Source organism: Rhipicephalus sanguineus, chromosome 11 (assembly GCF_013339695.2).
Source record: "Rhipicephalus sanguineus isolate Rsan-2018 chromosome 11, BIME_Rsan_1.4, whole genome shotgun sequence".
Lineage (NCBI taxonomy): Eukaryota > Metazoa > Arthropoda > Arachnida > Ixodida > Ixodidae > Rhipicephalus > Rhipicephalus sanguineus.
The window spans coordinates 75,545,468-75,560,349 of record NC_051186.1 but is presented as its reverse complement, the minus strand read 5'-3'; the positions used below and the strand labels follow the sequence as shown (position 1 = coordinate 75,560,349).

At 46.4% G+C, this 14,882-nt stretch overlaps 1 protein-coding gene across 2 annotated transcripts in view; it reads left to right on the top strand.

Annotated features, from left to right (window-relative positions):
* Positions 1-1,002: 1,002 nt before the first annotated feature.
* Positions 1,003-14,882, top strand: part of LOC119373335 (arylsulfatase I) — a gene marked incomplete at its 5' end in the record, with an annotated part of 45,725 nt that continues 31,845 nt past the window's right edge. The window contains 3 exon segments of one of the 2 annotated variants that reach the window (XM_037643362.1): positions 1,003-1,114; positions 10,966-11,017; positions 14,422-14,525. In XM_037643362.1, the coding sequence (XP_037499290.1) occupies positions 1,003-1,114; positions 10,966-11,017; positions 14,422-14,525 (268 nt within the window). 2 annotated transcript variants of the gene reach the window in all.

Sequence of the window (14,882 nt, the reverse complement as noted above, 5' to 3'; positions counted from 1 at the left end):
TTGTTATTGTTATGAAAAGGGGCGGTGTCGAGAACTCGATGACGTGGTGGTTTCTAAATTGATACAAGCTTATTTTAAATATTTAAAAGAGGTTAAGAAGCCAAAGGAGAATCTTTCGTCTTTCATTGTTCGAACGTCTCTACCCTGCCGTCGAAGTCCTAAGAGCGGGCCACTCACTCTTTCTCGTTGGCGGCGTTGTCCTCTCCAGCAAAAGCCAGTATGAACCTGGCCATAGTCCCGTTCTCAGACGCCATGCGCAGGCGTCCTAACCACACCACCTGCCCCTTGGGAAACCAGCTGTCGGCCAGAGATATCGCGACGACCCGAACATAAGGAATTATCTTTGACATATTTATTTCGTGGGCGCTTGTCTTCCCTTTTTTTAGTGTCTACAACTTGGCTTAGACAAGAGCCAGAAATGTTTAAAAAGCTTCGTTACCGGCATATGGACGACCATGTGCAACACAGCGGCTTACTTGAGGCGGGAACATGTCTGTGCGAAGTCCTCTGTTCGTATACCTAGGCTATGGATTATCGTCTTTGACGCCTTATGCGGCATTTTAAAGTAACATCTAATTGAGTATTATCAAGTAAACGACGAAAACGGTCTCACCTCCTCAAAATCAGTGGTATTACACTCAATAACCTCGGCTGCAGGGAAATGGAAAATGCAAAACTGATTAGAATGATTGAATATTTAACCTATTTATGCCAGTGACAGAGACGCGGTGGAAATTAATTATTTATCCGGTACCTTTTTAAAACGTTGGCCTACATGGTATTATTTGTAAACTTATGCGACGGCACTTGGTTTTGTTGAAGCAAAATTTTCGAAATGCGTGATATGAATGCAAGCACGACGGCGTTGGCGAATGGAGTATTCTGAATACTGCTTCATGTCTGTCGGAGTGCTTATCCTGAAAGCACTCGGGATGTCGTATCCTTGGGTCTCTTTTAGAACTAACGATGGCTGTATCAATGAATTGAAACAATCCTTTCCAGGCTGGAATGACATATCTTGGAACAACGAGAAGATGCACACCCCAAACCTGCAGGCATTGGCGCAAGAAGGGGTCATCCTGGACCAACACTACGTGCTTCCGACTTGCACTCCGTACGTGTGTACTCTCCAATTCTAAGGCCGAGTAGAAAAATAGCTATTAGGAGCAAGTCTACTTTCACTATTTTCTTTCACGCCATCATAGTGGTAGCCCAGACTAAGAAAAAAAGGTGTCCTTTGGCTCTTCTTTGCTACTCATGTGACTCTAATATGTATACCTCTCTCTAGAGAGTCACGTTAACTCGCTTTAGGAGAGTCATGGTACGCACGACTCTCCAAAATAGAGCTAGCGCGCCTTTTTAAAGAGAGTCATACACCCCACGACTCTCCAAAAGAGAGTAAGCGTGCCTTTTTAAAGAGAGTCATACACCCCACGACTCTCCAAAAGAGAGTAAGCGTGCCTTTTTAAAGAGAGTCATACACCCCACGACTCTCCAAAAGAGAGTTAGCGTGCCTTTTTAAAGATGGTCATACACCCCACGACTCTCCAAAAGAGAGTAAGCGTGCCTTTTTAAAGAGAGTCATACACCCCACGATTCTCCAAAGAAAGTAAGCGTGCCTTTTTAAAGAGAGTCATACACCCCACGACTCCCAAAAAGAGAGTAAGCGTGCCTTTTAAAGAGAGTCATACAACCCCACGACTCTCCAAAGAGAGTAAGCGTGCCTTTTAAAGAGAGTCATACACCCCACGACTCTCCAAAAGAGAGTAAGCGTGCCTTTTAAAGAGAATCATACACCCACGACTCTCCAAAAGAAAGTAAGCGTGCCTTTTTAAAGAGAGTCATACACCCCACGACTCCCAAAAAGAGAGTAAGCGTGCCTTTTTAGAGAGAGTCATACACCCCACGACTCTCCAAAAGAGAGTAAGCGTGCCTTTTTAAAGAGAGTCATACACCCCACGACTCTCCAAAAGAGAGTAAGCGTGCCTTTTTAAAGAGAGTCATACACCCCACGACTCCCAAAAAGAGAGTAAGCGTGCCTTTTTAAAGAGAGTCATACACCCCACGACTCCCAAAATGAGAGTAAGCGTGCCTTTTTAAAGAGAGTCATACACCCCACGACTCTCCAAAAGAGAGTAAGCGTGCCTTTTTAAAGAGAGTCATACACCCCACGACTCTCCAAACGAGAGTAAGCGTGCCTTTTTAAAGAGAGTCATACACCCCACGACTCTCCAAAAGAGAGTTAGCGTGCCTTTTTAAAGATGGCCATACACCCCACGACTCCGCTAAAGAGAGTCAGCGTGCCTCTCTAAAGGCAGTTATACATGGGAGAGTCATATGTGTAGCAAAGGAGACGCCTTTTCTTCTTAGAGTGCACTGCCTCCAAGAGAAAAAAATGTGCTGTTTTTCTGGTTCGCATACATTAACAGCGCCATGAATTCGGTGAAGCTATACGTAATGTATAATTCGTTAACCGGCCTCTTTGCTCGTCCTGCCAGAGAACACCGACAGCCATAATTTGCCGATCGTCGTATAGGCTTTCGAGATGCGTCTGCGGCAATACGACGAACTGCTGTGCTGTTCGGGCGCAAGCCTAAAAGAAAGCGCTGTTTACGCTTTACGTGGGGTGCACTCAAATCAATTTGACATGCGTACTTGCGCTTATACGTTAAGCCGTTCAGTGGTAGAACAACACAATACGCCAGCGTACGATTCATATGATGTGCTTCTTACAGTACCTAACGTTACTTCCCTCATCTCCGATTTCGAATCCTCGCCAAGGAGTCACCCTTTTACATAGCATATGTTTCTACGAAGACATTATTGGTGAGAAATACCCATGTTTAGGTAAAAGAGTGGTAGTTCGGCGTTATATCCTGAGTTACTTCTATGCGATGTTTGGCGATGCGTGGTAATTAGTCTCCGCAGTTGATACCCGATTTAACAAAGTGAAGCGCATGCTCAAATAATATCGCTAAGTACGGGAACTTCGTAAAATCGAGAAAACAATTTTTCGGCCCTTCGAAGTGTAGAATCGTAATATAGCGATACTCAAAAGCTACCGCAGTATTTTATTGGTCAGTAACACACGCGGAGCGCAAGGTGGAGCCTCCCATGTTTGGGCGCTCCAGGCCTGGTAGAAAATTGCGTGAATTTACGACAAGTTGCGGACAAAGGCGGGGAAAGAGAATCCAGAGACTGTGTGAGCTGGCCGAGAGAGAAGGTTGCGACCAGCGCCACCTCTTGCGTAAACCATTAAATAATGAAAGCGACCACAGCAGTTTTCCTGCGGGGGCATATACTGGTACCACCGCCACCCCTAGCGCTATATACGTAAGGGTGCTACCAACTTCCAGAAGCCATAGCGTTGAAAACAAAGAGACCAATGAATATGACAGAAGGTGCGCTACTCACAACTGATATTTATTTCTGCAAGGTGTTGTACTTATAACACGGATGAAGACAGCCGCGCCAGGGTGGTCTAGTGGTTATGGCACGGAGAAAGAAGTATTTGAGGAGGAGAATCTCTCGGCCGCGGCAGTGCGCGAGGGCGGCGCGATAGCGTCACGGCGGAATACGGCTTACGCCGAAGCACGACAGATGACGTTTTCGGCCTGTTGCCATTAGAGTCACTGTATATGCTACCTTAAGGTAGCATATACAGTAACTTTAGTTGCCATGTTTTACATGCTCTTCTATGGACGCGACGCATAGAAATCCTAATAGCGCCTCGTACAATATAAAATTTCTAAGATTTCTGTCTGTAACATCAATGGGTACATATGACAGATCTTTTAGCTGCAGTTACTAATCGATATTGCCAGAATTATAGGCCGCACAGCGCTTGAAACGAACTGCTAGTAGTGGCCCCTGAGCAGACGACATTTGCCGCCGCATGCACGCGCCCCTCGCTTCTCGCTCCCATGTTGTGCGCGCGCATGCGTAGGTGGCCCTGGGAGGGATATCGCCCTTCGCGATTTGCTGGTTTCTTTCTCTTTAGCGCTCTCAGTGGCTTCGGCGCGCTGCGCCGGCGGCGTCGACTCCTCGATGTTTGCGCGCGCTTTTCACGCCACGACAAATGAGAGTGCTTTGCAGATTTCGACCAGTGCTTCTTCAGGATGGGGCGTAAATGTGTCGTGCCGAACTACAGCAGTGGGTACGCGTCCTGCAAGGAGAAGGTAATTACCTTCAAAGTTCCTAGTGACCTGGTGAGGTTGGAAGCGTGGGCTCGCGCCACATCAAGAAAAGACCGACAGCTGACGCCTCGTGACTACGTTTGCGAGAAGCACTTATCGGACACTGACATAGACAGGCGGCGCTACTATGGCGAGCTCGGTGGCGAAGTTCTCCTTGACAAACCGAAACGGCCAGTGTTGTTACGTGACGCCGTGCCTTCAATCTTTCTGCGCGCTGTCCCAGCTACTTGCCTGCTGTTCTCCAAAAAAGACAACGTGAAATTTCGACCACTTGGGGTTTTGCAACGAGCACCTAAATGTAAGCATACGGGCCTTTAGCATTTTCCCTCCATCTAAATGCGGCCGACGCAAAACCTAAATCTGAATTGATGGCATATAGTGTGAGTCCCATCATTCGTTGAAATAAATTATACCTCACTCGTTGAGTTCACCTTATCAAAAATTATAGATTTCGCATTGTACAAAATATATCACGCTGGTAACCTTCCTGTATGTGACGCTATTTTTCTCGTTAATTTACCGAAAAAACTTGGTGTGCGCTTAAGCTTCGCCTTTAAGAGTAGAACGCGATAGCGTAATCGGGCCCCGTGCGCATCGCCTTCTCAGTTGCTAGCCTCACCGACACGGACGCCGACACCGATAATTTCGCCAAACGAGCTCTTTAACGCTGTCGCGTTATAATTTGGAGCCGGCGAGGACGCACAAAAACACATCCATTCGGGCGTCGAGCTTCGTCGGAGAGCGCGGTGAGAGGGTGCGCGCATTTTTCCTTCTCCGCTAGCGGTCTCTCACGACAGAGGGCGCGTGAGCGCTGTGCCCGATTCCGTGACTTTATTAGGACGCCCGCTCGAGCACAGTTTCGCCTGCTCAAGAATTCTTGCTCCGTGGGTTATGGTGCTCGATGCTCACCCGAAGGTCGCAGAATGGAATCCCGGCCGAGGCGGCTGAATTTTCGATCGAGGCGAAAATGTTTGAGGCCCGTGCGCTTAGATTTAGGTGCACGTTAAACCCCAGGTGGTCGATATTTCCGTAGCCCGCCAGTACGGCGTCCCTCAAAATCACATCGTGGTTTTGGGACGTTAAACTCCACATAATATTGTTGCGAGAGCAATTATATGGACCCTATCAGCTGGTTTCTTCTGTCGCCGTCGCCGTGATGTTGCGGGTATATTATATATATATATATATATATATATATATATTGACGCGTGTATACTACATGCGGACGACGACGACGATGGGGGGCTTTAACGGACACCATCTAGTGGGGCTGTGATTAGTTGAAGACGAAGAAGACGTTCCGCCTGTTCAGCTGATTTGCAACACGCTGTTTCGCTGCCGAAAGGTCTTCTTGTCTTTTCCTCGTGTCGCATCGCGACAATAATATATATATATAGATATATATATATATATATATATATATATATATATATATATATATATATATATATACATAAACAATAAAGTGCTAACAAAGGACCCGGAAGTAAAAGTTCAAAAAAATCAAGCACGTACGAAAATTGTTCAGTAAAGGACTGACGTTTCGGCCGCGGGACCGGCCTTCGTCGGATATCCGGCGAAGGCCGGTCCCGCGGCCGAAATGTCAGTCCTTTACTGAACAATTTTCCTACGTGCTTGATATTTCTGAACTATATATATATATATATATATATATATATTATATATATATATATATATATATATATATATATATTAAAGCCTCAAAGAAAAATAATTCATAAATTCTTTCCGACGCGCGGCGTTAGACGGCTAGGCCACGAAGAGTACCGCCTTTCAGCATGCTAACGGCGAGCTATTTATGCACACCATTTACTTCAGTGTGCTTTCTTGCTCACCAACGAGATGGCGCGAAATGCGCGAGGGGTGCGCTTCGCACGCAGGAGCATGTATGTGGCGAGCCAGTGGAGGGTTCAGCGTGTCGTGCGCACCGCGCCGGCCAGGGGAGGGGAGAAATCCGAAAAGAATTGAGGAGGAAAACGCGCGCGTAGAGGAGAGTGTAGCTACTTTGAAAATCAAGGGGCTTTACCGCCTTGAGCGGCGGCGCGCCATCTAGTGAGCATTCTTGAAATCTCCGGAGAGAGCGCAGCTGCGCCTCTCCGGCGGGACCAATGAGAACTAGTGTACACGCCGCCGACAACGGACAAGGAGCGAGCATAAGGACCAAGCTCCTAAAAAATGCGGGAAGTTTTTACTAAGTTGCGCAAAGCTTGCACAGTGAAGCTGGTTGATCCTCAGCTCGTCGTGGTGCAGCACGGGAATTGCGACGCCGGCGGCGATTGGATCCAGCGTCTTTGGCCGAAGAAGCGGCGGCCAAGAGACGGCGACGGGCGTATCCGGAATATGCGTAAAGCTTCAAATTCTGAATGTGTTCAAATCGCTGTCCCTGAAACATGGTCTAGGAAACTGTGGCGTTTGCTATGGCGACGGCTCGGCGGCGGCCGCCCCTCGGCTTCGCGGTGGCTTGGCTATTTTTAGCAACGGCGCAGCAGGGCTGTCTTGTTAATGGACGTCTTACTGCCAGCTTTAGCGCTAAAGCTTCGCTTTTAAAAGACCTAATAACACACGCTTGGTCCCTGTGTTTTCAGTGCTATGGCTTCCTTCAATGTGTCCAACCAAGCCCAAAAGTCTGTACTATTGTGGTACCCAATGCTGAGTCCGTTCCTCCGTCCATGGGCGTGGCGTGCACCTCGTCAAAAGAATACTAGAGTCGTGGCTAGCACGGCTAGACATCTTAACGTGGTAGCGTTAGAGTGCGCGCTCGAAGAAAAACCTGTCTGGGTCAATATTAAGAATAAATCTCATCTTTTATCTGATCTGTTTTAGGAAAAAGCTTCGTTAAATTGGGTTTGGTGCCAAGTTAGATTTGTTATTACGGGCTGACTGAACATTATGGGTACCTGCTGGCGAATAAAAATTGTTTGGTTAGATTGGCAACTCCGCAAATTCTGATTTCGCTTAATCTAGTTGAAGTGAAGTCGACAACTATAATATTTACTAGGTATACAAATGTCTAGTGTGCGCACTATAATTGTGAAGCTGAGGTAAGCCAAATCATTGCCATACCCTGGTACAGAGGCTAGCTTCAGCAAGAGTTGTCTTCTGGCCTTGGTGGTCAGACATATCGTCAGCGTTTAGCGCAGAGACTTATGAAGACGTGGACAAGAAGAAGGAGGGACATACGCCTGTGAGTATCCCTCCTCTTGCCCGCGTCTTCACAATTCTCTGCGCTAAACGCTGACGATATGTCTGACCAACAAGGCCAGAAGACAACTCTAGCTGAAGCTAGCCTCTGTACAAGCACTATCAGCTCTTGCATCTGGGAAAGCCCCAGTATCCGAGGTACAGTCACACAACAAATTCCGGTTCTCCGATCGCGCAAAACGGAATCTAGCGCCCTCCTCGCTGCGCCCAGTCAGGTAACGTATCAGCTTGTCACCGAGCGGCAGGCTCCCACGTGGCGGGCCGCACTGAAGACGGATGAGTAGTGCGTCAATGACGCCCGGCTGAGTCACCGCCGCGAGCTCATTTTCTGATACCCCACGATGTGAGAAGTAGCCTCATCTCACGGGAAGCGGCCGACTGCGTTCTGTGGGCTTTTGGCTTCGCCCGATCGGATAGTCGGTATTGGTCACTGCAGTATTCCGCGAGTACTCGCATTTTTCTATATCCAAAAGCAGGTTTGGCTTTGAGAAAGAGATATCTTCAATTGGGTAATTAGTGTGAGGACACCAAAATGTTAAGTTGGGAAGTTAACTGCAGAAGGAATTAATCTATGAATTAGTCAGTAAACTCTAACGAGGGGGTGTCTTTGTTTCACCCGTCATCCCCTGTAGACAACTGCCCAGTAAACTGCAACTGGTATGGTCTTTTGCCTCAAGGAGTTGGTCTTTTTCCTCGCGACCGCACTATTTAAATATCACGTAATACGCGGTAGCGCACATTACGTACCAGACCACATTTAGCGTTTCTATTACATAATCAACTACACATATATCGCTATTGAGAGATCTGTAGTACCACCTAAAATAGAAAGAGGGAACTTAGTGCCTGTCAGGGTAATTGGAATATCTTCATAAAATAGGCACAATCAATGTTCAGAGACAAGCCAGAAAAAAAGTGATGGTTTCTATGCATGGTATAATTCATGTGCTCTTTTTGGGGTGAAAGAAATGGTTGTTTATCTAAACCGGTTAAAACTACTGCTTGCTAGTGTGCCTGCAAAACAATTGCTCGGCTAGCTGCATATATTCAGCAATACTCACTCAAATGAACATAATCACATAAGCAGACTACGCCGCATAAATATCGCGAACTGTCATCTACGTGGGAATTTTGCCTGCCACGGACAAAGACGCGCGACTAGCGAGTTGCGGATGGGCTGAAGAATAGGGCAAAGGTAATTCACTGTGGTTATCTTAAAGCAGCAAGACACACAACTCACTCCAGCTTGAACAAAGAAATATTTTAGGCGTGGTAGAGGAACAATTTAGAAAAATTGCGAAACTCTGGGCATAATTCAACAGGAATTTATGTACTCTAACATAAGGATATATATTTTGGGGTAGCGTGGTAATTCTGCATAATGCGTCTATGGTAAAGCAATGCTTCGCGTAAGGTCCCGGTTCATCGTTTTGGTTACAGTGAATATAAAGGAATGTGCTTTAGCTAAAGATATGGCGTTAGTTCGTAGTTACGGAGGCGTTTTGCAGATGAAAATCATTAGAACGCACGAAAACAGGTCTGTGTAAGATGATACCACCCGCCACGGTGGTGTACGTGCAGGGGTCTCAAGCTCGCCTCAGCCAGGGGGCCGCAGTCACGACCTTTTGTCCTTCAAGAGCCGGGCCAGTAAAGAACTTTAGAACCGGGAGAGGGGGGGTGGGGGCACATTGCTAACTGAAAGGTCTTTCCCATGTCATATATGGGTCAGTTCCGATTTCGCGTCAGAGACAAATCGATACAGATGTCGCGGATGACTAAAATCTGTACGCCGATTCTGAAATATAGAATTTCCGTTCTACGATTATGTTTATCGAAATGATGACCGCATTGGGTGCCCCACGAAAGGAATGCTTCAGATCAGTCATGTCAGTGTACCTACTAAAATAAATAAGAAAAAATTGGCCGCGTATCTGCGTGCTTCGCTGCAAATGTCGTGTAAAGACGATAGAAGAGGCGCTGTGTGAGATATGGACGCCATCTGGCAATACGTCGGGAAACATGAGTGCTGTGTTGCGTGCTGGTAGTCCCGGCGCAGCAGCAGCCGAAGACCGGCGGTGGCCAAAGCGACCGGCGGGGACGCCAGCCAGCCCGAAAACGCGGTCTGGCGCGAAGCGCTGAAGCAGAGAAACGTCCGCACTCAACGAGTACTCTCCACACACTCTTTTATTTACACGTCGCCTGGGTAAAACAGGAACGCCAGAGCGGCGCCCACAACCGGCAGCCTGAAGGCCGCCGACAACGCTGCTTTTTGATGTTTTAAATATTTTTTTCACCTTCTTGGCCTTCTCAAAACTAAAGTTTTTCAACACCAACCCATGGCATTCGTACAGTGCAATACAGAACCGAAACCGAAACACAACAATGAGCTCGTGCGAAGGGCACGGATGGATGGAAACATTCCTTTATTAAAATTCAAAGAAAACGGGGAGGGTCCCTATTCCGGGACTCCTATGGCAACCTCTGCGATAGCCCGGGCCCGCTGGACGAGCGCCCGACAGACCTCGGGGGCGCCTTCGCGAAGGATGCCTTCCCACTGCTCTGGGGTACGGAGGAAGGCAAATTTCAGCGCAGTCGCATTTTCAGCTTTGTTGAAACAGCGCTCACTAGACGACGACGAAGTAAAAGAAGGCACAGGAAAGGCAGCGCCTGTCCTGTGCCTTCTTTTACTTCGTCGTCGTCTAGTGAGCGCTGTTTCAACAAAGATGAACGCATACCAACTCGCTCAAGCTTCCATTCTTATGCATTTTCAGCGCAGCTTAAGAAACTAGGGTCCTTAAAATTACGTGTGTATGCATTTTCTATTAAAGGAACACGCCACCTAATACTTACCTAGTGATGTTGCACCTCAGATATGCATGATATTTACTTTTTGATCGACAACGTTCACAAGTATGAACAGTCGTACCAGTTCAAGACGGCTGGCCCTTGGGCAAGTGGTTCAACTTTGGCAGGGTGGCTGAATCGAGGGACGTGCCGACAAACAGAAAGACAGACAGACAGAAAGACAGACCAAAATTTCTGCGTTTAAGTTCCCCAAGAAAGACTATCGTCTTTAAAATATATGTGACGAAGAGAGCCTTGTGTGGGCCGGGCCGCTAGAGAAAGGTATGCGGGTAGCGTGTTTGAAACCCTTGGTCTAGTGCTTATGGTGCTCGACTCCTGATCCGAAGGTCACGGGATCGAATCCCGGCCGTGGCGGCCGCATTTTCGAAGGAGTTGAAATTGCTTGAGGCCCGTGTACTTTTAGGTACTCGATAAAGAACTCAAGGTGGTCATAATTTCCGGAGCCCCCTACTACTGCGCCTCTCATAATCATATCGTGGTTTTGGGACGTTAAATCCCAACAGTTATTATTAGGTCTTAAGAGGATATTTTTCTGTCTTTATTTTCACTGCTCTTTCTGGTATTTGCTAGGTTGTTGAATTCGTTAGCCGTAAACGGCCGCTGGCAAGTCGTTCCGTTATATTGGTTTATTGGCAATCAATCAGGAACACTTCAAAAGTTCAAATGTGCTGTTCACTTTCAGAACAAGAGCTGCGCTGTTGACTGGTCGGTACCCGTACAAGCTTGGCATTCAGGTTTGTGGAGCATGTTCCATATGAGTGTGCATTTTGGCATCGTGTTCCCGACATTAACTGGGGAGACTGTGCTAAGGGGCCAATACCCGTATCATTCGTTCTTGCCATGAACTACACCTCAATTCAATTTTTAAGTACTTAGTCCGTTTATTCTTAGCATACTGGACAACAGTTGCATAACACCGGTTTATTGTTTAGAAATATAGAGACAGGATATTCTTATTCTATGCCATATAATATAAAAGAAATAGTTATGAGTATCATCACACCCCCTCAAATCACCAAATGTAAGTCGGGGGCATTCAACGTAGTACTTTATAAAATTTTTTGAAGAAAGCTGGTGCATCTCAAACTCAATCTATCGAAACCAGATTTCGCGTATTTACCAATTTTACGAAAAAATGTCAAATCGGCGACATGTACCCATACAGTTCAATGTTCTCATCGACTCGAGTTACTGAAGCTTTTATGGAACTGAACACAATTTGACGAAGTTTTTACGGATATAAGTGAACAAATATGAACTGATTTCTTGTTTTTACACAGACGGCTTTTATTCAAAAGGAGAGTCTGATGCGCTAGTTGGTAGTGCATAATTCTGAAGAGTAGCGCAAAGAAGCACACGGACGGCGACAGAGAAAGAGGGGACACAGCGCTCACTAACAATTCAGTGTTTATTGCACGTGATCGCATATATATACACACGACACCGCGCGAAGGAAAATGAGAGGGGGGGGGGGGAGAAGGGGCACAAGAGGCAATTGACCCAGCAAATCAAACAGGCGGCTGTCGCGACAACAATGTCATTTCCTTTTCTGATAAACAGATTGAAGGGCAACTTACAGCGTCTTTATATTTGATCTCTGATGCTTCAATAATTTCTCTCGTTACCTGGTCATAATTTTCGGCCAGCGAATGTACGCGCTTGAACAGTGTCTTGCCACCGCAACGTGCACAATGCGCAGCGAGGTGGACTGACAAGGCGAGTTTTTTCGACATTGTACCGGTGCTCTCGCAAGCGATCGTTCATGCACCTGCCTGTCTGGCCAACATACTCTTTGCCACATGTGAGCGGAATAGAATAGTCGACACCCTCTACACTTTTATTCGGACGTGCGCTGTAACGCTATCGCGTTAAAACATCAAGCCGCCCTGGTCACCATGCTTGTTTTATTTTAATGAGGCTGCACGCCGCGCCCGTGCAATGAACCACAGACTTAACAGTCGGTAGCACTTTTACATACCAAGTGGCGCTAGGGGCGATAGTGGTTTGTCGTCCCCGCAAATAATCCCACAGGAACACGGTGGTTGCTTTCGTTATTCATTGGTTTATGCGACAGATGACACTGATCGTCTGCTCGCAACTTTCTTGTTCTGCCTGCTCGCACATTAAATGCATTCCTTCTCCTCATATTATAGCCTATCGGTAGCTTGTCATAGCTACAGCTGAGTCTACCCCGCCTCTATCGCCTCGACATGGGAGGCTTCATGCTCGGGCTGCCCTCGCGGAGATTCCTCTAGCGCATGCGTGTATTAGTGGCAAATAAAATGCCGCGATAGCTTTCGGGTGACGCCAAGCAACCATTTTAGATTTCCAAGGACCGAAAAATTTCTTTGTCGAGTTTACGAACTACTCGATTTAACAGAATAATTCGAGCGCACTCATGACTTCGTCATATTGAGTTTGAACAGTATTTCCTGCACCAGACAAACCAAGTTGACCGCACAAAGTAAAATATGAAAAGAAACAAGGAGCCTAAGCCCTATTAAAAAGGCAACAAAATTTTTATTGTCAGAAGGAGATAACGGAAACAGGATGACACATTGTAACAAACGCCGAAATTTACACAGCAATAATTCTGACGCTTCACCTGCAGTGATCTTTACATTAGGCCGAAAATCAAGACAATTCCGACGTAACATTCCCATTCGTATTGCTAAATAATACAGACTACTGTGTATGCGTCAAGATTACCTTATCTTCACATTATCGCCGTAAAAGCATGTTTTGAACTATGCACCTCAGTTGTCAACACCGTACCATTATTTAACTAAAACTTGAGCTGCGTTGTGTTCATTTTTTCTGCTATCCGAAGCCCTGCTCTCACCCACTTATCAGTTACTCTCAGAAACTAATCTATCGCGTCACGCCGCCTTTTTAAATTCAATTTGGAGCGGCATTTAGAACGGAATGCTAATAATAATATCTGGAGTTTAACGTCCCAAAACCACTATATGATTATGAGAGATGCCGTAGCGGAGGGCTCCGGAAATTTCGACCACCTGTGGTTCATTAACGTGCACCTAAATCTAAGCACATGGGCCTCAGACATTTTTGTCTCCATAGAAAATGTAGCCGCCGCTTCCGAGATTCGATCCCGTGCCCTTCGGGTCAGCAGTCGAGCGCCATAACCACTAGACCATCGTGGCGGGGCTTAGAACGGAATGCTCGCAGAATGTTTGTGTCACAAAGCTGTATCCTTAGTTACACGACTTGCCTCTTTCGTGTCTTCACCAGCGAATCAACGTACAAATGAAAAAAAATCACAGCATATCCACGGAGTGAATGATGATGAGTGGGCGAAGCTGAGGAGGTTCATCGGTAAACTGTGAATCTTCCGTGAATTCTGCCCAGTACATCATCACCGACGTGAGGTCGGGCGCGTTTATACTAAAGGTTCGATGAGAGTTATGACGACTTGCAGCTCACTTTAATTTTACATGTACGCTGTGAATTTTCATTGTTTAGAAAACCATGGCTTTAGAAAACATCTGGCGTCTTTCGTTAAGCAGCTGGAGTCTTTTCGTTTTGCTTTTAGAAAACATCTGGCGTCTTTCGTTGGTTTATTTCATCAATCAACGGCGTTTTGTTCAAAATTTTTATTGTTTAATCACGCACAGGAGAAATCTCACCAGGCACTACCTTGGAGGTAAACAATGGCTGCTAATGGAAATGAGAGACAGAAGAAGTCGGCTTTTAGCTAACACTTACACTTGTACTTCTACTAACGTTTCCTACTGGAACATGCCAATGGCTGCTAATCGGGAATGAGAGACAGAAGAATTCGGCTTTTAGTTAACGCGCACGCTGCGAATTTCTTTTTTTTTGTTCAACAACGCACAGGAGAAATCTCCCACCGGCACCACCTTGGAGGTCAAGATCTGGTACTAGCGTTAAGACTGGTTACGCACTGCGATGGGGACGAACGGGTGCCGCTTTAAGGAGCTTCGCCCCTAAAACAGCCTCCCTAAGTTGCAACGAAATCATTGCTATGTGATCATTGACTAAGGCCATATAATAACCATTCCCATATGAGCAAAATTTATAGCTATGGAGACACGTATGCTGCATAGTTGAACTGCAGCCCAGTTATTTCATTTTTCTATCGATTTCTTGCTTGTAGGGACATGGCATTCGCCCTCTTGAGCCTTATGGTTTGCCACTGGGGATGACGACGCTGGCCGAGGAACTCAAGCGTCGAGATTACACCACCCACGCCTTTGGAAAGTGCGTACAAGTGTCGGTCATCGATGCTTATTTCCAAGAGAACAGGCAAGGAGCGAAAAAAACGATTAATGTACTTAATTAGGACCAATGAAGGTGTATATTAATTCCGTTTTAAAGTACAAGATCACACAATTTAATGCGCAGCATCCTATTGGTACGTGTGGGCGGAGTCCGGCAATATCTCAACAGGCCTCTCGATGTTTCACGAGGTCTCGTAATGTCCGGCTAGGTCTCACCGAATCTTGCCAGATTTCTGGTGCACCGCTAAAAGCTTTATAAATTTAACACTGGAATCTTTCTATGTAGAACCCCATTAACCCCCATCTGGCTTCTCACAGTTCTCTGAACGGAGCTCTT